This window comes from Amphimedon queenslandica, unplaced genomic scaffold (genome assembly GCF_000090795.2).
Source record: "Amphimedon queenslandica unplaced genomic scaffold, v1.1 AMPQUscaffold_13503, whole genome shotgun sequence".
NCBI lineage: Eukaryota > Metazoa > Porifera > Demospongiae > Haplosclerida > Niphatidae > Amphimedon > Amphimedon queenslandica.
In genome coordinates this window covers 237,415-258,253 of record NW_003546261.1, presented here as the reverse complement: position 1 = coordinate 258,253, position 20,839 = coordinate 237,415, and the positions used below count along the sequence as shown (strand labels likewise).

Sequence of the window (20,839 nt, the reverse complement as noted above, 5' to 3'; positions counted from 1 at the left end):
TTGTATTGCGCATGCTCCAACTTCATTCTTCTATTTAATGCGCATTCCGCCATGGCCTCTCAAATTGGAGTCTTCTCTTCAGATAGTGATACTGTCAACAATTCGTCGACAATGTCAGCAGCTGTAGCTATGACTACCTCTCATACTTCAGCAAACCAGAGTAGTTGTGCTTCTGATAATGGTTCGGTGGGTCAAGGCACTGTTGTATCTCCTAGTTCTTCAGCCCAGTTTCAAAGATTGAAGGTACATGTATGATACTGCATGCAATTCAGCATTAATATGTTACAATACTTTAATTAGAAATTGAATATATACTTTACAATTAAGAATTATAGGACTTTGCATAACCTTTCACCTTGTTTTATGGGTGTACATTAATATGGTGATTTAATTTATTACTTTTTAATTTAGAACTGTAATTGTACAACATTGGTACGTTTATATGTACTGTTTGTGTACATGTACATAATCTCTAAACTTATGCAATCTCTGAACCCTTAATGAGGTTAAACATGTAAAATTTACATGTACATGTAGAGACACTAGAGTGTATGTGTTATTCTGATGTTGAATGGCCACACCCTTTATTTTACCTTTTTAATTTCCTAATCCATTTGGCTCTCTACATGTGCGTGTTACATGTACAGTGTACGCGTACATGTATTTATGTATAGTAGGCACCTCTTCATTGGCGTGGGTGGTACAGAAGAGTCTGGTAACACTGCTACAGAATTTGTTGCAGTATAAGCACAGGCTTGAACATACTTATCAGATTACTGCACTCACATGGAAGTAACTTTGTCACGTGACCTATTCAAAATGACTGCTAATACATGAATGACTAACAAACCTACTATAGATACAATAAGTGCTGGCAAAGGAACAGAAACTAACTGTGGAGGAAGTAGGAGAAGACTTGTCATGTTAAACTTGGTTAAAAAGTACATGTATACAGATTTTCTGTTTTTACTCCCGCAGATGTTGTCCTTCAACCTTGCTAGATTCCTTCTTGCCTTTTATCACTGCAGCTCTCCTCACTCAAGGAAGCTTGCTTGTTAAGAAAAGCCTCAAAGGAAAAGTTATCATGTGACATAATCTTTTAATAACTAATAACTATTGCATTCCTTTCTGCAACAAATTCTGTGGCAATATCACCAGACTCTTCTGTACCACCGAAGTATGTATTTATTTGCCCAAAGTAATTTTTTGCCCGAAGTATGGTCTAGCTACTACTGTATGTCAAGCATTTTTGTTTCACATTTTTATTCCACATGGATAGTGTATGGATTTGTAACAGAAATTACAAAACTAGTCGAATGCAATGCATTAATGGGGTGAGCTTGAGTCATTTGCGGTATTGCGTTGACTCTACTGCTAGTTAGGCTGCTTTTTTAGTTAAATCTTGAGTCTGGGATACCATCATAGCCCTCTGAGAGCAAGAAGAAGAGCATCCTTTTCATTCCAGCTAGGTTGTTGCTGATGATCTCAAGCTTTCTTCTTGCTTGATACATGCACATGTGTTTTAACTGTTTTTACAATATTAATTTTCATTAGAATGATGCTACTGCATTAGATCATTGACTGATAAATAGATAGTAGTGCATACATGGGGCATGACTGGATGTACGCATGCATACATACATACAGAAGACTTCTGCTAGAGTGGGGCTCCCTCAAGCTCGCTCCAATTATTTTGATCATATTAAGTTAGGATTTTATGTAAATTTTAGTGGTATACTTGTGGAACATTCTTTTGCAATTTAACTATGATTAATGCCTAAATTGTATATATTCCTTATGTGTATGTACTCATGTCAATCTGCAGACCTTGTGGTTGAACATACAGTTGTGTTAGCTGTTTCTGTTACATGTACAATACATGTACATGCCCATCTGCATTTACATGTAATGTATTTGACATTTGACTGACTCAATTGACATAAATTTGTAATTTGTTTCTTTTTATTGTAGGTTGAAGATGCACTTTCTTATTTGGATCAAGTCAAATTGCAGTTTGGTAATCAGCCTCAAGTGTATAATGATTTCCTTGATATAATGAAAGAATTTAAGTCTCAAAGGTAAATTAATCAAGCAAGATGTACATGTGTGTGCATGCATAGTCTATTTCAGTTAATTGGCATGGGCACCATTGTTTGTAATTTTTTATTATTGCAACCTTAACCTTAGTATACTCACAAAATGTGTATTTTTGAAACGTTTTACTAATTTTTGAGTCTCTACGTACTCTAGAATGTTCTGAATTGGTTTTTCCGCCCTAGTTCAAAGGGAATTGCCATAATGAATCGTGATGTTGAGTTGTTGATGCTACATGTACATGTACATGGCACTTATGTCTGTCATTTGCTTTGCATTATCATTTATTTTTTTCATTTACAAAATAAAAGCAAACAATTAAGGTCCTCTAGAGAAGCAAGTATTTGACTAGCAGACTTTACTACTGTGAAAATTCTGCTATGTCTGTCTTTATCCTTCTTGATTCCAGTTACATGTATTCTTCGTCACCCTCAAGTCAACCTACATGTAGATTACATTTTCCATCCAAGGTCTTTGTCAGCTTTGTAACAGAGAAAGGTCCTATCAATGATAATCGAAGGTACTCTATAGCTAGAAATTTTAACTTTAGAGTACCTTTGATTATCGTTGATAGCTAGGACCTTTTCTCTGTTGAACCATATTAAAATTAATTTTTGCAGATTTCATTTTTGCAATTTATTCAAAATTTACAAAAATGAAATCTGCAAAAATTGATTTTAATACGGTTCAACATGGCCAAAAGCAGAAAATCATGAAAATTAAAACCACAAAATAGATTTTGTGAATTTTTTAGGCCAATTAAAGTGGCTATATATAGTATCCAAGGCAATGATAAAAGAGACAATGAAACATTATAGAGGTGAAGAAATACAGTACTTAATAGAAGAGTTTGGTTGAATTGTTCCACCATTTTTGGTTTGGCTAGAAGTGGCATTTTGATGCCACAAAAGTTGATTTACTTCCAGTGCCAACTCAAATGAAATTGACTATAATTATACATTGTATTTGTTTAACCTTTTACATGTGCATATATACATGTACATGTATGTAGACACTGAGGTACAGCTGAAATCCATTTGCATTTGCTTGAGCCCTAAAGAGTCATTACAGATGTCCCACCCAAACATGCAGTGAAAAGTATGGCTGTACTCCCTCCTTGGATTATACAGCTAACTTAAAGCTAAAAAGCTACAGCCTGCTTCTTGACTGCCACAATATAGATGCAGCAACAGGAGAGGAATGCACTGGTACATGTTTATTTGTACAATAGAGCTTGTAAGTCGAAAGTTATAGCAAGAAGAAGAGGGTTCAAGTGAATGCAATTAGACTTTTATTGTCCATGTGAGAACTACATGTAGTTCACCATCCATATTAAATACAGCACATGCACAGCACAAATCTTAGCTACAACTACATGTACATGTACATTGTATCAGTATCACTAACTTAATTGTTCATACTTCTGGCATTTTGTATCAGCTACATGTAGGTTTGTTTGTACTCTGGCCGGTCATTATGTCTCATCACCAAAAATACATGTACGTGTGTAGCACATTACTTTGGCTTTTGACCTTATATGCTGAAACTTCTGCAGATAGACCTGACAGATCACTGCCCCATATTTTAACTATTACCTTTTGTCTTTAGTATTGATACTCCTGGTGTAATTAGCCGTGTCTCCAACTTGTTTAAAGGTCATCCTGATCTTATTGTTGGCTTTAATACTTTTTTGCCACCTGGCTTTAAGATTGAAGTTCATGGTCAGAATGAGATCAATATTCAAGGTCCTGCCCAGCATAGTCATACTCTCCAGCAAATTGCAATGAGGCACAATGCTGCTGCTGCTGCAGCTGTAAGTTATCCATAATTATTACATATATATGTGTACATGTACATATACATGTACCTGGCTGTATTACATTATCATTCAATTATTCAGTGCCATACATTTCTCTAATGTACATTATACACATGTATGTACAGTACAAGTCAAAAAGTGGTATAAACTCACAAATAGATGTTGCATTCATGTAGTATTTAAATCATTCAACAGTGTTGGTGTTCCATTTTATTACCATTTACATGTATATAACAAAGGTGATTTACTTTACTTTGCAGTTGCACATGAGTCCCACATGATTGGCATTGGCTGTCATACATGTAGAATTGTAGATGTAGTTTCTTTGAGCTATATCACTTTGACCAGTGCTTCATAAAATGAAAGACAAATGTAAGATATCTTATTCTTTTTAAGTTACCTGGTATTACCTGAAGGATTCAAAATATGCCAGATTGCAAATTGTTGAAAGTGTTTACAAGTAAAGAAGGCTTCAAGATTGATACATCAGATTAACTGAGACTCCTTTTTGGAGTGTAAAGCCTTTTTGTTCTGTTATACATTTGCCTGGAGACCAGAAAGACATTTTGAGAGCCTTTTTGAAGTACTTATGTCCAATTTGGCACTGATTAGCATCAGTACATGTATAGAGACTCCATAATTGGGACAGGTTTTTGGAAGAACCCATTTTACATTGGTGTAAAGTGTGGCTCAAAATTTAGTAGTAACTCGTTGCTTGTCATTTAGTGCAATTACATTACATGTACATGTACATCCACTTGTGTGCTCCCCTTAGCAGCCATGGTCAACCCACCAGCAAAACTTTATTATGAGACTGTCTGAAATTTGATGTACTTTACATTTATCTTTACCATATTAGCATCTTCATTGAAAAGTCCTTCTTTCATCTTTTCAGAATCCTCATTTGACAAACAGCGACAGAGCCCAGATCTTTGTGGTTTTTATGTGGCCACCATGTTTTGAAAGTAGAGTTTTGTTTTGAGCTTTGACAATGTCTTCAGCAGCTGCCATTACAAGGCCTGATCCTCTGTGTGTTCTATGTTGCATCTACATGTAATTGATTCTCCATCAGCACCTTTCTCCCAGTTTTATGTTTTGGCAGACTTTTGACTTCGGCTTAACCATCTAACATTTTTAATTTGTTTAATTACAATAAAATGTCTCTAATTCTTGAAAAGGCTTTCAGTGCTCTCCATTGTCAGAGGTATTCTGAAACTTCTTTACATCTGCTGCATTACCAATATCAGCTTGATCCTGAGAAGAGTAAGATGCAACACTTCCTTAATTTGCTCATTATTTTGTTTCTCCCCTTCCCCATCTAATGCTACTTCCACAGCAAGCTGTTAGTACTTAACTAGATGAAAGTAATTGAGGCTATAAAGTGAAAATATCATGTACGTGTACATGTATGTATACTGTGAAAGAAGGATAAAAATTATGTGGCATGAGAATTTTTATTATTATTAATTACATTTTTTACGTTGCTTTATGTGCTATTACTTACCAGACTCAATTTTCAATCGAAAGAATCCAGCAATCAAAACAATAGAAGATTGTTTAGGAATCAGGAGAAGTGTTGCTTTTAAGGTTGCACAACAGTCTGTCTAGAATGTGACATGGTGGTTTGTTTACATATTTCATCACTATTGGCTGGCTTAATATTATCTGCATTGATTAAGAAAGCCCAGTCTTGGGATAAATGTAGTTGTACTGTAGCTTAAAATACAAATAATGGATAAACACCTTACAACCCCTAATTCTCTTTTGGTTAATGGCAGAGTAACAGCTAGTGCAGTCACCACAACTGAAACTGACCCTGAAGAAGCAAATAAGGGACACAGAAACACCCTGATTTGGTGATACAATTCAAGATGAACCATTTTATGCACCATTGATCCCAGTAGTCTGACTGAAGAGTAGGAGGAGCTAGAGTATTTGTAGCAGCTGACACCAACAGGGTTGGAGGAACTTCATGTTTTCACTGGCAATCATTGCCATTGACATTGCTGAAGTGGAAGTGGTTCTAGATGATTAGCCATTACTCAAGGATCACTAAGATGGTATATGAGACAGGTCAAGAGATGAAAGCTGTAGCAATAGGAGAGAGAAGGAATATCAACTAGCAAAGGGTAATTGCCAAGACCAAGCACTTGAAGGAATTTTAAAGAAACCTTGATTATGCTTCGCCAACTACTGAGCAGCACATTGAGATCATACCGTAGGTCGGGATATATTCACGGCTGCAATTATTCGCAATCATAAAAAAGTTTAACTAAAAACCATGGCAACTGTTAGAGCATTGCTATTACAATAAGACAACGTGTTTAGTGTTCAGCTATTCATTTGTTCTTTAGCAGCTTTAGTGGAACCATTCACCAATAGCGAGTCATTCTCTATCTGTTAACTTCTTGTATGGACCTCTGCCTCAGAGCTCTTTCAGCCTCTTGCTGCAAATTGTTGCTGGTCCACGTGCTGGTGATAATAAACCACACCCAAGTCAATAAACACTAACTAGAATAGGTGCAGAGTCCCAAGATGCGGCAAGACAGTAGTTCTGTAAAGAACCAGTAAAAGCAGCTCCAAAGAGACCAAGGCTTAGTAACACAAGAAGAACAACAGCTCAAAACACTGCAGCAAGGTGCTTTCCTTCAATATTGCGCCGTTTTCAATTAAAATAACGACTCAGTTTCCATAGTTATTAATTTGAATTTTTTATGACCACAAATAATTGCAGCCGCAAATATATCCCGACCTACGGTACTTTGGGCAACTACTGATAACACAATTTAACCCTCTGCGATTTAGTGCTAGCAGGACAAAATACTGCCATGTTAACTACTTGGACAACAAAGCAAAAACTTCAACAAGAGCTTAATCTTCACACTACAACACAGAACACTGGCAGAAACTTCTCATCTTATCATACATTTACAATGTACATGTTAAGGCCTTAGATGCCAATTCCTCATTGTTACGCTGACTGCTGAATGTGTATATAACCACCTATTGACATGTACACAATGTACAGTATGTGTGTACATGTAAAGTATGTATTTATACAATTGCAGGTGCATGTACAGATATTTTAGCCAGTTAACAATGTTCTTTTTTTTGCATTTCTTTTTGTCCTAACAGGCAGCCAGTGCTGGTAATCAGTCTGGAACTGGGCAGACTCAACGCTCCTCTCCTAGTTCTAGCAGTAACCCTGCACTGACTGGACAACAAAAAGTTATGCCGTAACTTTTACTAATTATATACTTACATTTTTATAGGGTCATCAACCTGTTGAATTTAACCATGCCATCAATTACGTCAACAAGATAAAGGTATAAGTAAATACTTTATGTTATTAATGTGTTTTTCTGTTTTTCTTAGAACCGGTTTCAGGGTCAACCTGATGTTTATAAAGCATTTCTGGAGATTTTACATACCTATCAAAAAGAACAACGTCTTCTAAAAGATGTTTGTTTTTTCTTATAGTTTGTATTGCTACTATACATGTACATGTACATGTACTGTATATGCATGCTGTTATTAAATGTTAAATGGAAGCATGCACTTACGTGTACATGTGTACTATGATTTACATGTCATCATTGTCATGTACAGTATATACATATACAGGCACATGTAGTCTCCTATTATTTCAGCACTGTTGATTATAGAATTAAGCACATGTACATGTACAATGCATGGAGTATATTTATTTACTTGTATTATTGAGGTTTCTACATGTGGACTTACAAAGACTGCTATAATTGCTGTCTGTTTCTGCATGCACATGTCCTTTTTTTCTTCATTTCAATTTTGACTGCAAATGTTTTCATGTTTTTACATGTAGTTGGCTTTTTTAGGGTGGCATACCATCAACCACACCCTTGAGTGAGACAGAAGTATATGGCCAAGTTTCAAAGTTGTTTCAGAATCAAGAGGATTTACTTTCTGAATTTGGGCAATTTCTCCCTGATGCTACTTCCTCTCACAGTCTTTTAGGATTTGCTGTATGTTACGTGTACAATGTAGTTCTAAAGCTTTAATTTTCATCATAATACTTATTTCTATTGATAATAGGGACCTTTAGCTCTAGCTGCATCTGCCACAAAGAAGCAATCTGGTATATTTCATGCACTTTTTGCATTCAGTAATTAGCAAGTAGTAGAGCTGTGACAGTTATTCAATTACATGTAACTGGTTAAGTAAACTGGCCCATCATTAATACTCGGCTAGATGACCGAGTACAAAATGCATTTAAATAGCCGATAGTTACATAATTTATGAACCTGTACTGGTACTCTATGTTTGACTTTAAGCGTTTTTTAACATTTAACTTTAAGATCTTATGATGATAGCTATTGGTCTATTAAAGGTCAGGTTTTTGTCCATAAGTAAACCATATTTTTGTAATATTTTGAAGTGTATATAGTTATAACAAGTAATTAGAATATTTTTAATTTAATCTGCAAATGACCTACTTTAGTGCTGCAGTTATCAAAGTGTCAGTTATTAGTTGCGAAATTATTTTTGAGTTCTCTCTTCTAGCTACTATGATAATTTAATTTCATATATGTCTTTATTGTTTGCTCTATAAAATTATTTTCTACATTTACTAGGAAAAAGTGGCAAAGCTCATAGTCGTAAGAGCTCACAAAGCAGCTCTGCAGGTTTACCGAGTAAGAAAAGTAAAAATAGTGCAAAAGATGTCTTAGCTGAAGCCGGTAAACATGGTAACTATGTTGAAGTGGCATTATTTGATAAGGTGTGCATAATCTGTGTTCCTATGTACTGTATGTGGTTCAATTGTACATACGTGTATTTAGATTGTGTTTGCCACTTGCATTGAACATGTACATGCACATCTGTCTACATTTACTGCACATAACAGCTAGTTACGTGTAGTTTTATCTTAGAGGTGTTCAGTTACATGTATGTGTTCCTTTGTTTCAAGTTAAATCATTACTGTATTTATACCAGACTAGAAGAACATGTTAATTGCATGGTTTAATTGTCAAAAAATAAGATATTGAATTGTGTGTCTTAGTCCCAATGTTACGCTATTGCTGTAGAGTCTACTTAAGCATAAGCATAGCTTTAATTTTGTTTTAAAAGTACATGTGCATGTTGTTCTTTACAGCTAACACTAAATCTAAAGCAGTATTCCAGATGATTGGGACCCAATAAAACTGTCCTTATTGTAGAAGTGTTTATATTTTGTTGATTATAGTAGTGTCCTTATTTTATACTTATGTCCACTATAGCAGGTTTGACTGTATACTAGCAAAATAAACTGGAACTGAAACTACATGTACATGTACATGTACAACTCAACCAGCTAGGGTACTGGAACTTAAACTAGAACTACAAGTTTAGTACTAGAACTTCAACTAGAACATGTAGCTACATGTATACATGTATGCTGCTACAATGTACATGTTTGTTTGTTCCTGGAGCTAGAACTAGAACTACATGTACATGTACATGTAATACTAATTATGAGTTTTTTTATCATTGAATAGTACATTTTTATTATACTTTTGTTTCAGTGTTAGATGAAATTCTTAGAATGATTAAGCTATTGCTTGAGAACAGTTTTAAAATTTTGCATGCTATGAAAGGTCAAATTGTGCACGCCTTTTATTAAAAACTTGCTCTGGCATAATATTGTAATTTATATCCACTATAAGTGATGCACTACATACATGTGCGTGTAGTTAGAGGTTGTTGCTCCCATGTACCAACCATCAAAAGCAAAACCATGACTATAATATATGTTATACATGCATTTTAATATACCTGTCATTTGTATCAATGAACTACATGTACATGTGTACATGTAGCTTTCTCTCACTTTTTAGATTCGCAAAGCTTTACACAATCCTGAAGTTTATGATAACTTTCTCCGCTGTCTTATGCTATTCAATGAAGAGATTGTCTCTAGACAAGAACTTACCCAACTTGTTACACCTTTTCTGGGGTAAGTTCATGTACATGATTGTTGATGGACATATAAATGTACTTAAATGTACTTTAAATTATGTCATTGACTGGAGGTTTTAATATTGGTGATTCTGCTTCCCAATTGCCAAAATAAAACTCCGCCAAATTAAAGCGTTATACGGTGCTAGTTTTTTTTTCATGGTAGTAAATTTAAGCGAATTTTACATTTCAAGATTTTGCATGATTAATTTTCACCAGTAGCTTGCAGACTACACCACTTGGCAATGGAACTGCAAATTTCATGGTGGAAAAATTCCACAACAGAGCAAGAAATTGCCAAATTTTTGAAAATATTTCACCAGAGAAATAAGTCAGTATACGGTGTATCCTACTTGTACAATTCTATTTGTGTAGTCTCTCTGTTCCTTAAAGTTTGTATACCTGTGTTTGGATGCTATTTCTGAGTGTGTACGGTACAGTATTTACACGGGCAGTATTCCTAAAACTTCTAGTATACATGTACATGTATGTTTGTACACTGTACATTTACATAACTTATTACAGACTACTGGTACATACATGTATATATAGGTACATGTACATGTACATGATGCTATTTAGTAGGGACCAGGTTAAGAGCTTTCTAGCATCATAATAGCACTAAAGACTTCTACCGAAGTACACAATGTACATGTATGTGTATTATAAGGTAGAGGGAATCTTTACAGTTTACTTTACTTGTGCATGTTCATGTATGCATATAAATTTTAGTGAAAAGAAATAAAATGTTAGCTATGCATGCAATGTAGTAAACACAGTTTTAGGTTTTTTATTTCACCGCATGTTGTACTCTGGCTTTAACTGTGCTTGCTAAAATTGTTACTAAAATTTCAAATTTATTAGAAAATTTCCTGACCTCTTCTGCCAGTTTAAAGTTTTATTGGGATTTAAGGAGCCAAGTACTGCTGAATTATCTCCTGAACCATCTCCTCCACCACAAATACCTCATAAAGAAAGAGTAACTGAATTTGCTGCTGAAATAGGTTAGTTTGTATGTTACATTTACTGTGTACATGTAAATTGTACTAGTTAGTCATTATACGTACTACATGTATATAGTACGGTAAAAATATATTTTAGAAAATTTCTGTACATAAAAATTTGCATTTATACTTTTGTTTCTCTCTGTTTTGTGACATTTACTATTTATTATTGCATAGATTTTAACAGTCTGAAGCGTCATGGAGCCAGTTATAGAGCACTACCGAAGTCTTATGTTCAACTTAAATGTTCAGGAAGAACTAGATTATGTCATGAAGTTTTGAATGATACTTGGGTCTCATTTCCAATGTGGTCTGAAGATACAACGTTTCATGGAACAAGGAAAACTCAATATGAAGAATATATATTTAGGTTATTTGCATGTGTACATGTAAATATACAGCTTTGCCACATGTACAAGTACACTGTACATATAAGCTTGTACAATGTACATGTACATTTATGTGTCTTGTATTGTGATTTGCTGAATCATGTCTAAATGTACAGTACATACATTTTTACATAAAAACCTCAGTATGTTATGTATTTTAATAATGCTAATTGCTTTTACATGTACTTTATTTGAATGGGGCACTTTCTTTACGTGCCTTAATCTTTAGCTACATATACATTTAAATTAATTGTTTTGCCACAAATTCTAATTAAACCATTGAAGAACATGTGTGTTTATTATTTGTATTGCATTTTAAATGTCACATGTACATGTACATGTATAATGTTGTTTTAACTGTGTAGGTGTGAAGATGAACGTTTTGAGTTAGATGTGGTTTTAGAAACTAACTTGTCAACAATCAAAGTGTTGGAAGCCATTCAAAAGAAAATGTCAAGGTTTATTAATCATTATTCAGCTCAGCATCATATGTATTGCGACAATTTTGCAGAATGTCTCCAGAGACGTTAAACCATTTTACACTTGATAACAGACTTGGGGGGTTTTCTGAAGTTATTCATCGTAAAGCTATACATAGAATATATGGTGACAAAGCCACTGATATTATTGAAGGTTTAAAAAGGAACCCTGCAGTTGCAATACCAATTGTTTTGAAAAGGTTAGCATGATTGTTCAATGTGATGAACCTGTTCATTTTGAATGTTACCTAAAGTGTAACTCCAGTGATTTTTCAGGATATTTGTTTTATGGTCTTAATATAACTGCCTGATCATAATAATGATGTGTTCCAACTCCCATTGTCTTAAAAAATTTATTTACTGAGATACATTGTATGAGCCTTCAAGAATGCACTTTTTGCTTCCTGCCAATTTACTTTCTGTTGGTGGGTGTGGCTAAACGTGACATCATAAGAGGCATAGATGCAAATAACTCCATTCCTTTATAAGGGGGAAATGATCTTTTATTCTGATGCGTTGTAATGCCATAGCATTAAATTTCATTATTCTAAGCATGCAACTGCAAGAATAAGTCATAATACCACAAGTAGGCAAATCTTCTTGTTTGCTATTTTAACTCTTTTTCTTGCAGTTGCATGCTTAGAATAATACAGCTAATGATCGCAATCTTAAAATTAGTACTATTACATTACGTGGCATGAGAATAAAGGATCTTTTCTCCCTATAAAGGAATGGACTTATTTGCATCTACCAAAATATTATACACGTTCATTTGTTTTTATTGATTTAGGAAGCTACAACATTTTATACCAATTAAGATTTTCACTGTTAATATTGTAGTGTATATGTGTATGTTACCGTATAGCAAGGGTTTTTTAATGTTTAATTAAAAGTGTTCTGTGGTCGTATTAATTAGCCCATTGTAGTACGTGTACATGTACATACAGTTTGTACACGTACATGTTACTTGTATGCATGTAATTGTTTACATTCAAACAATATACTAAACTTACATTTACATATGTTTATAATCATTTCATTGATACATGTATTGCTCACAATACACAATTTTTAATGTTTAACAGACTAAAGTCAAAGCAGGAAGACTGGTTGGATGCTCAAAGGCAATTCAATAAAATGTGGAGAGAGCAGTTAGAGAAGTATCATTTGAAATCATTGGATCATCAAGGCATTAACTTTAAAGCCTCGGATACTAAAATCATGAGACCTAAGTCTCTTATTGGAGAAGTTGAATGTCTTTTTGATGAAGTAAAGTACTTGTACATACATGTACTATTCTTTTTCCAGAAGTACATGTACATGTACATCGTTTTTAGTTTTTTATTTGTAATTTTTTAAGCATTTTTAAAATCACGATTGTACTTGTACATGTACTGGAATAATATCATTGCCATAGATAGTTTCACTCTGCATGTAAGTGATACATGTATTAGACATCTAATTTGCCCAAAAGCCTCAGTAAATTTAGTACATTGTATGTTCCCTCAATTTTGATTATCAGGCTCCATGATTGATTGATTACTATTCTTCACATTCATGCATGTATTATACATGAAAGCATAATTGTGTATTGCTCTGCTTTAATTACCATGTTTTGTTGTAATTTTTGTACCTTTAGCGTCAAGAGAGTTTTGCTGAAGGAAAAGCAGCTGATGTTGGACCCCATCTTTCATTTAGATTTACAGTATGTGATTGTTTTTGTACTTACAGCATCTATATGTATGTCTTGCTGTATTTCTGTTTAAGGATGAAAATCATGTTTTTAATGATGCTGTTGGACTAGTCATGTATTACATGAAGAGGGCATCTAGTTTAACAAAAGAAGAAGCTACAAAGGTTAAAGTGTTCTTGACACGTACTCTCTCTGCTTTCTGTTACTATCCTGAGTAAGTGGAATTCATTTCCTTATGCACTTTTCTACTGTATGTGGTAGTTTTAAATAAAATTTAATTTCAGTATTTTCAGTTACTACAAGTACTGGTATATCACAGATTTATATGCTACCCGTATATTTAGTTTTCTCTGATATGCTTTTTCATTATGCAGTATGGATATAAATTTACTCTAAGACACTGCTTTTACACACTTATTATCCAAGCCATGCGTAGGCATGAAGCAAGGGTATAGCAGTCGTCCTGTCTGTTTGTGTGTGTCTGTTCGCTTGACCTCCACTCTTGAGCTAACACTGCTTTTTTGTGAAATCCTTGAGAGTCTTATAATCAAAACTAGCTCTAGAGAAAGTTATTCTCTGTCTGGAAAGTGCTTGACTCGTCTTTCCGAGGCAAAAAGGCTCACATTATCGCCAAATTTAGTCGGTACAAATATATCTCTTTTGTGGTGAAAGCTAAAAAGCAGCAAGACAAATGATGCGATAGAACAAAGCCTCGTCTTTGATTAATATGTAAGAAATTGCTCCAATCTTCTTTGTTTTAAAGATATGATAGCCCAAACTTTTATACCTTGTGAGTTAGACGAGGTTCTCTTCTCCTGAGGTAACGGCCAGAGTATTTAAACATCAGGAACTAGATAGCAGTTTGTATGCAACAAATAGGGCCTAACAAATGTATGCTAAACTGTTTAAAAGTCAAAAAAATAAAGCTTTCTTCACCACTTAGTGCCATGTGCCACCTTTTACTCTGTGTGCGGGTGGAGCATGGCTTGATTGAGCCTCACCTTCATTGCAGCCACACCTTTACATTGCTGCAGCATGCATGCAGCTCAGCAGTGCAGCAAACATGCTGAAGCTTCTTCTCTGTCTAAAAAACATTCTCTGTCTCAAAACATTCACTAATTTGCTCTTAATTTATTAAAACTATTACATACATGTACATATTATGGCGAGGGTATGCACTTTCATGCTCTCGTTTTTTATTGATTTTTGATCAAAAATAGCTCAATGGCACCTACATGTACATGTACATGTAATCATGTATACAAAGGCACATGTACATGTACATTGCTTGCTGTTTTACGCTTGTTCCAAGCTTTCCCTGGCCTGTATTCAATCATGCATGTAGTGTTTTTGTGTTTGCTGTTCTCTTTTACAAGTTCATGTACCAGTATGTGTATATTTTACTTAAATTTTTAAGCTATATGTACAGTACATGTACATGTATATACAGTATAACCTCGATTATCCAGATCCTTGATTATCCGGACTCTAAAATCATGACCAGAAGTGACCACGTGGTGCTTTAAATTCACTTAATTAGAGTATATGGTATTATAAAATGGCTGCTTTCAACACAGAGTAGCTTGTTTAACACTGGAATGCTGCTGATTAATGGCTTTCTACTTGTAAAAAGGCTTGGATATAGCCTCCTTACGGCTGATTAAGGTTCTAGCTTTTCTTTGGAGTAAGTATATGAAGGTTTTGAAGGTCATTTTGATTATCTGGACTTTTCACTTATCCGGACCCATCCGGACCACCTGATGGACAAAGGGGTCCGGATAATTGAGGTTATACTGTACATGTACATGTACACGTAGTTGTGGGTGCATAATCACTTGATATAGTTGTTTTTGCCTGCCGAGTGCCAATAGTATAATTATTGCTTACATTTACATGTATGTGTAGTAACGTAATTATGTATTCCTTCTCCTTTTAAGCATCCAGCTTACTTCAGAAGATGATCTTAGTTTTGACAGTGATTCAGATGCTATGGATGTTAGTCAGGATGTTAAAGGTTTGTGATATTTAAATGCACTATTTAACTCTTTTTTAGATCCTGATGCAAATCCTAGATCTTTATTGCATTCCTTTCCAGAAACCCCATCTTGCTATCATAAGCTTGATCATCATACAATTTTTACAAACAACACTGTTTATGCATTCTTCAGATTAATTCAGGTAATTATTATTTTTTGTTCGTTTATACAATGTATATATTCTACCTCTGTGTAGTTCCTTTGTGAAAGGTTAAGCAAAGTTTATTCACAATCTTTAATGACCATACAAGAACATAATAATAATGGTACTCCTTCCTCTCAAGAATCCATTGCAGTGAAGTTAGGGTTGCGAAAGCTACGTAAGTTACATCCCAGTTGTGTTGAAGTTTTTGCATTCTTTTATTGTGGCCTTATTTCTTTAAATTAGTTTTATTTGTGTATACATGTATGTACATGTACATTGTAATTATATACTGAACATAAAGAATTGTTGCTTTACTTATTTACATGTACTTTTAAATAATTTTTGTTGTTGCATAAATGCATTTTCACTTCATTGGGTATTTTTCTATTTTAGCTGGTATTCAAGTTGATGAATATTACCCAACATTTCTTAATATGGCAAAGAACTTTATGGAAGGTAACATTGACAGCTCGTCCTATGAGGATACTTGTCGTGAGATGTTTGGTGTCCATGCCTATCTAACTTTTACTATGGATAGACTTGTACAAAATATTGCTAGACAAGTAATTATAAATGGAACTAACTAGTGTACTTTCAATTTTTTAGCTTCATGTTATGATTGCTGAAGAAAATTGTTTGCAAATTATAGATGAGTATGGAAAGTTTGTTGAAGAGTTGGAAGATAGTGTGACCACATCATCACTTGCTGCATCAGAAATGATTTATCAGAAGAAAATGGAGGAAATACTTGCAGATGAAAACTGTTTCAAAATAATAATGGTATATGCTACATAATTTATGTGTCCTTGTGCATATTTAAATATTTAATATTTTTTCTAGACACGTTCCAAAACATTAACAATTGAATTATTGGAAAGTGATGATTCTTCAGATGATACTGGAATCGATTCAACTAAGGTACAATACATGTAGCTACATGTATGTACATTTTTATTTCTGTATTTGGCTGAGCTTTCAACCTGTTTGTACTACATACATGTACATGTAGCTTTAGATACAACACAATTATTGCCACAAACAAACTTTTGTTTTCATGATTAGTATTAATTGACATACATGTAGTTAAAAAAGGAACTGGTGGTTTGTTGTGCACCATTCCATAATAGGTACTATCAAGAGTCCATTATATAATGGACTCTTGGTACTATTCTTTGGTACAGCCAATGGCAATTAGTACTCTATATTACTTATTTTACAGAAAATAATTGTTCCACACTTATTTTTAAGCTCTTTACTTTCTTTTATGTAGAAATGTTTGTCTTATGTTGAACAGTATAGTAAAGATGACTCAAATTTTCATGAATTCCGGTCATTAGTGCAAGAAAGGAAAACTTTTTTGATGAGGTACATTTTACACCACAATTATATTATAATTTTTTCTTTTTTTGTCTAGAACTCATCGTGATCCAACTCAACTTACATGTACTACTACTGTGGAGATGGACTGCTCATTGGGTTCTTCGAATCCATTGCTACAAGAATTTGATATACATGGAGCCATTGAATTTAAAATGGATGATAGAACGTATAGAATGATACCATTAGCTAATAGTGAAGATTATATGTATCGCAAGGGTACCTTATCTAAAGCAAAACAGGTATAACAGTTTGTTTAACTAGTACATATCACTAGCAATAACATTATGTACATGTATTTTGCAAATGTAGGTCAACCCATGGGTATTTGCTAAGCAAAAGTCTCAATTTAATGAGTGGTATGATAACTGGAGTCATGCTAATGTTACAACTGAATTGCAAAAGTCCTGTGATGACTGGTTTTCAGGACTATCTGTTACTGAAGGTGATCATTCACTTACTGAACAAGTCATACAAGATTACAATGGACAGAAATGTCGTTTTTATCGTACCTCATAGGAAAACATTCACTTTTTAAAGAGTTTTGTAAAACTGAGCTCTTGATTATTCAATACCTGTTACATGTACATGTACATCTATCTGCACATTAAGTTTTCATTAAGAATAATAGATTCTTTTATGTTGTTCAATAAATTACCAGGTACTGGTACCAGCTAGTACTGCATCTAGTCTGAGTGTATATTGCCAAATAAATTAAGTGATTATGTATCAGTGTCAACTGTTAAACTACATCCCAGTCAAGAACTTTCACAAACTCCTCTTCTGCAAATGCTATCATCCTTGCTGCTTCTAAGTGAATTTTTTGCCGTTTCAGGATATCAATTAGTTTCAGTTGCTTCCCAAAAGCAGCCAACAGCTCCTTCTTTTGTTTTTCTAAAGTTTTGTTACGTGCTTCAAGTGTTTCCAATTTTTGCCTATCATGTTTAACCGAGTCCTATCAAAACAAACAGAATTAGACATGATTAAATACATTCTCACAGATCAATAAAAATAGTTTTGGTGATTGCATGAAAAAATAGGGAATTTACGGTGTATACCTTAGAATCCTGTTTTAATTTCTGATAAAGATTCTTATACTTTTCAACGTCTTCTAATGCTCTGTTCAATCTGACTTCAGTACCACTATGAGTTACAGTTAATTTCTTTTGCAATGTCTTCTCGGAATCTACTTCCTAAAGAAGTTTATTAACAATTGCATGTATTATAGTCTCACAGGTGGTGTTGTTTTAGTATGGTACAAGAGTTTTAGTTTTAGTTTTAGTTTCCTATTTCTTTAATTTATAAAGTTTTAGTTATGCAATGGTAATAATTATTTTTAGTTTTAGTTATTGTTATCATTTCAAAATTGTATTTTAGTTTTAGTTATAGTTTTATTTTTTCGATGCTTCTAGTTTTAGTTTTAGTTATCATTTAATTCACCAAGGTCTTTCCAATAATGTAAAAATGATTAAATCATCAAAATTAAGAACTTGTGAATGAACTAAATGACCTTACCAACAGTATAGTGCTAGCTATTGGTGGTCAAACCTGCAATCATTTAAACAGTAACAAGTGTGCAATTTTAGTTTTAGCTTTAGTCAATGTATACATAATGCACAATTGAAGTTTTAGTTTTTGTTATAGTTAATTAGTACTAGTTTTTTAGTTTAGTTATAAGCACTGAGGAATTTGAATTTTAGGAAAACAGCTCACTAAAATAGGTTTGAGTTTTAGTTATTGTTAACTAAAACAACACTACTCACAGGATTATGTGCAATACATTTGTTGAAATTATGGTGAAGGCAATAATTACATGTATTACGAAGTAAACTATCACTGAAATAATTGATGCTTAACAGAAAAATTCTGTTGTTGCCGCCCAATGAAAAATAATTATGTACATGTAGATATGCAATACTCATGCTCACTGTTACCTGTAGCTGCACTTACTCTTCTCATTGCTACTAGCTGTATTTCAAGAGCTTCAGTCTTATCTTGCAATTCCTTTATCAGTTCTTGATATTTAATTGTACTTGACTGGCAATGAATTAACAGGAGTTTTTATTGTAACTAAATTTTCTTCTCACTTTCAATGACTGCTGAGTTTTTTCTAACCTTTTGTTATACTCATTAAGAGTTTTAACTTCATCAATTGAGGACTGGTATTTCTTTTCCTGTAAACAATTAATACATAATGATTGTATTTTGATATACTGTACATATACATGGAAGCATGTACCAATTCTTGGTAATTTCTTGTCACTTTTTCCATTTCTTCCTGCACCACTCTTAGCTTTGCTTTTAGGAATCGCAGCATAGCCTCTGTAGTTACAAAATTCATATTAAGTTCAAAACACTTTCTAGATAATACTGACCATTTCCTAACTCTTCAGCTACTAATGGAATGACATTTCCTTCCTTCTGCTCATTATCACAATGGACTTCTTCCTTCTCTAATTTTTCTTCCAGCTGTCGTACAGTTCTTTCTATATCAGTTGATATAGCCACATTTGATGCTGTTTCTGGCTTTGAGATATCTTCTCTTTCAACATTAAGAACGTTCAAAGTACATGTACATGTACCAGTAGCAGTATGAACATTGTACTTACTTCACAGTTTGGCTATCATTGTTTAGGACACTTGGCTCATCACTAAAAGTACCATTAAAGTTACAGTAATTTTAAATATGATTTTTACTTTAACAAAGATTTCTTTTCTTCTTCTTGTACTACATTGTGTCCTTGCTAATAGTAGTTAAAACAGGCTCATTATTGTAGCATGATACTAAGCTTACTCACAATTAAATGCTCTACTTCCTTTACAAGACTTGCTGTCTTAACTTCTAGTTTTGCATTCACTTTCCTATTTAGTACACATACATGCATTTACTGTACTTGTACATGTACATGCATGCATGTACAAGCCATGACCATACTAATGTAAAGACAGAATTATTTATAATAATTATCATAACATTTCTGTGCCTTAGCAATTAAAATTGATAATTGTAATTACATAATAAGCAATGGTAGCATGTTTTGCGCCAAAAATAAATTAATACCATTATACAAATTTGTTCTTTAAGTAAAGTAAAATTTTGGTGAATTTGACAATACTTTTGGACTGAAATTGATGGAATTGAATACCATTGGAAATACTACATCTGTGCAAGCATAAAACTACGTGCTATCTATAAGAAAATATTTAACAACTACTGATTTATTATTCATGCTAAAATGGTGGTTGGGTGTGGCTTAATTCCGAATAGCTTGAAATGATTACCTCTTCTCTGTCAACTAGATTTCAATTCCATTCTGGATTGAGGCAAATGCTCCACACTAAGAATCACCCATCCAATGCGTTACATACTGTAGGTCTAGTCAGGCAGCCTGACCCTCGTTAAAGCCCACCTAACCAGAGATAGTAGACTACCCTGGCCTGACTAAGTCTAGTCAACTTGAGGCAAAAGCAAGACTATCGATATAAGTATGGCCTACAGATCTAGCTTCATAGCAAAAGCATCGCTCTTTTGATATTATAGATTTGGGAAAGGAGATGCATCTAGCTAGCAAGAGTGTGCATGTACAATCAATTCAGCATTGATCTATGTTCATCTAGACTAGCCCCTTCCACAACAAAATTACCAAGAATAATGGATAGTTGGATCATGGTTGGATACACCTCGGGATACACTACGTTAGGCTAACCTATATTCAGCTTCTCTATTCTTCAATTTTGTGCTACTTGGTCTATTAAGTGGATCTCTTCTTTTCAGGCTATCATTTTTGCGTGAAGTGCTCATTTTTAACTTTGAACTAAGCAGAACCGGA

The 20,839-nt window shown here is 33.9% G+C and overlaps 2 protein-coding genes across 2 annotated transcripts; one reads left to right on the top strand and one right to left on the bottom strand.

Annotated features, from left to right (window-relative positions):
• Positions 1-28: 28 nt before the first annotated feature.
• Positions 29-17,649, top strand: LOC100641919 (paired amphipathic helix protein Sin3a). Its single transcript, XM_020008958.1, has 26 exons — positions 29-243; positions 1,972-2,078; positions 3,703-3,907; positions 7,049-7,141; positions 7,186-7,239; positions 7,289-7,375; positions 7,768-7,914; positions 7,985-8,027; positions 8,524-8,669; positions 9,766-9,884; positions 10,751-10,890; positions 11,068-11,260; positions 11,645-11,737; positions 11,791-11,958; positions 12,844-13,027; positions 13,398-13,463; positions 13,526-13,665; positions 15,389-15,465; positions 15,505-15,629; positions 15,684-15,807; positions 16,026-16,195; positions 16,239-16,412; positions 16,473-16,550; positions 16,903-16,997; positions 17,047-17,251; positions 17,322-17,649. Exons 1-26 carry the CDS (start codon positions 52-54, stop codon positions 17,526-17,528), a joined length of 3,432 nt encoding a protein of 1,143 aa, XP_019864517.1. The 5' UTR covers positions 29-51; the 3' UTR covers positions 17,529-17,649.
• On the bottom strand, positions 17,622-20,828 carry LOC100641792 (testis-expressed sequence 9 protein-like). The gene is made up of 10 exons (XM_003383983.2): positions 20,717-20,828; positions 19,808-19,871; positions 19,707-19,753; positions 19,619-19,660; positions 19,385-19,551; positions 19,249-19,331; positions 19,097-19,183; positions 18,960-19,046; positions 18,068-18,202; positions 17,622-17,964 (listed from the first exon to the last, which is right to left on the bottom strand). The coding sequence occupies exons 1-10, from the start codon at positions 20,809-20,811 to the stop codon at positions 17,752-17,754; spliced, it is 1,020 nt and encodes a 339-aa protein (XP_003384031.2). The 5' UTR covers positions 20,812-20,828; the 3' UTR covers positions 17,622-17,751.
• Between the last annotated feature and the right edge of the window lie 11 nt (positions 20,829-20,839).

What these genes read in the sequence shown, in the direction of transcription:
- LOC100641919 (XM_020008958.1), top strand. Translation starts at nt 52, where the DNA reads ATGGCCTCTCAAATTGGAGTCTTCTCTTCAGATAGTGATACTGTCAAC. An exon ending in ACTGTTTCAAAATAATAATG is followed by an intron (nt 16,413 to 16,472) that starts GTATATGCTACA and finishes TATTTTTTCTAG; the next exon opens with ACACGTTCCAAAACATTAAC. An exon ending in CCTTATCTAAAGCAAAACAG is followed by an intron (nt 17,252 to 17,321) that starts GTATAACAGTTT and finishes TTGCAAATGTAG; the next exon opens with GTCAACCCATGGGTATTTGC.
- LOC100641792 (XM_003383983.2), bottom strand. Translation starts at nt 20,811, where the DNA reads ATGAGCACTTCACGCAAAAATGATAGCCTGAAAAGAAGAGATCCACTT. An exon ending in AGGAAGTAGAGCATTTAATT is followed by an intron (nt 19,754 to 19,807) that starts GTGAGTAAGCTT and finishes AACTACTATTAG; the next exon opens with CAAGGACACAATGTAGTACA. An exon ending in AATTAAAACAGGATTCTAAG is followed by an intron (nt 17,965 to 18,067) that starts GTATACACCGTA and finishes TTGTTTTGATAG; the next exon opens with GACTCGGTTAAACATGATAG.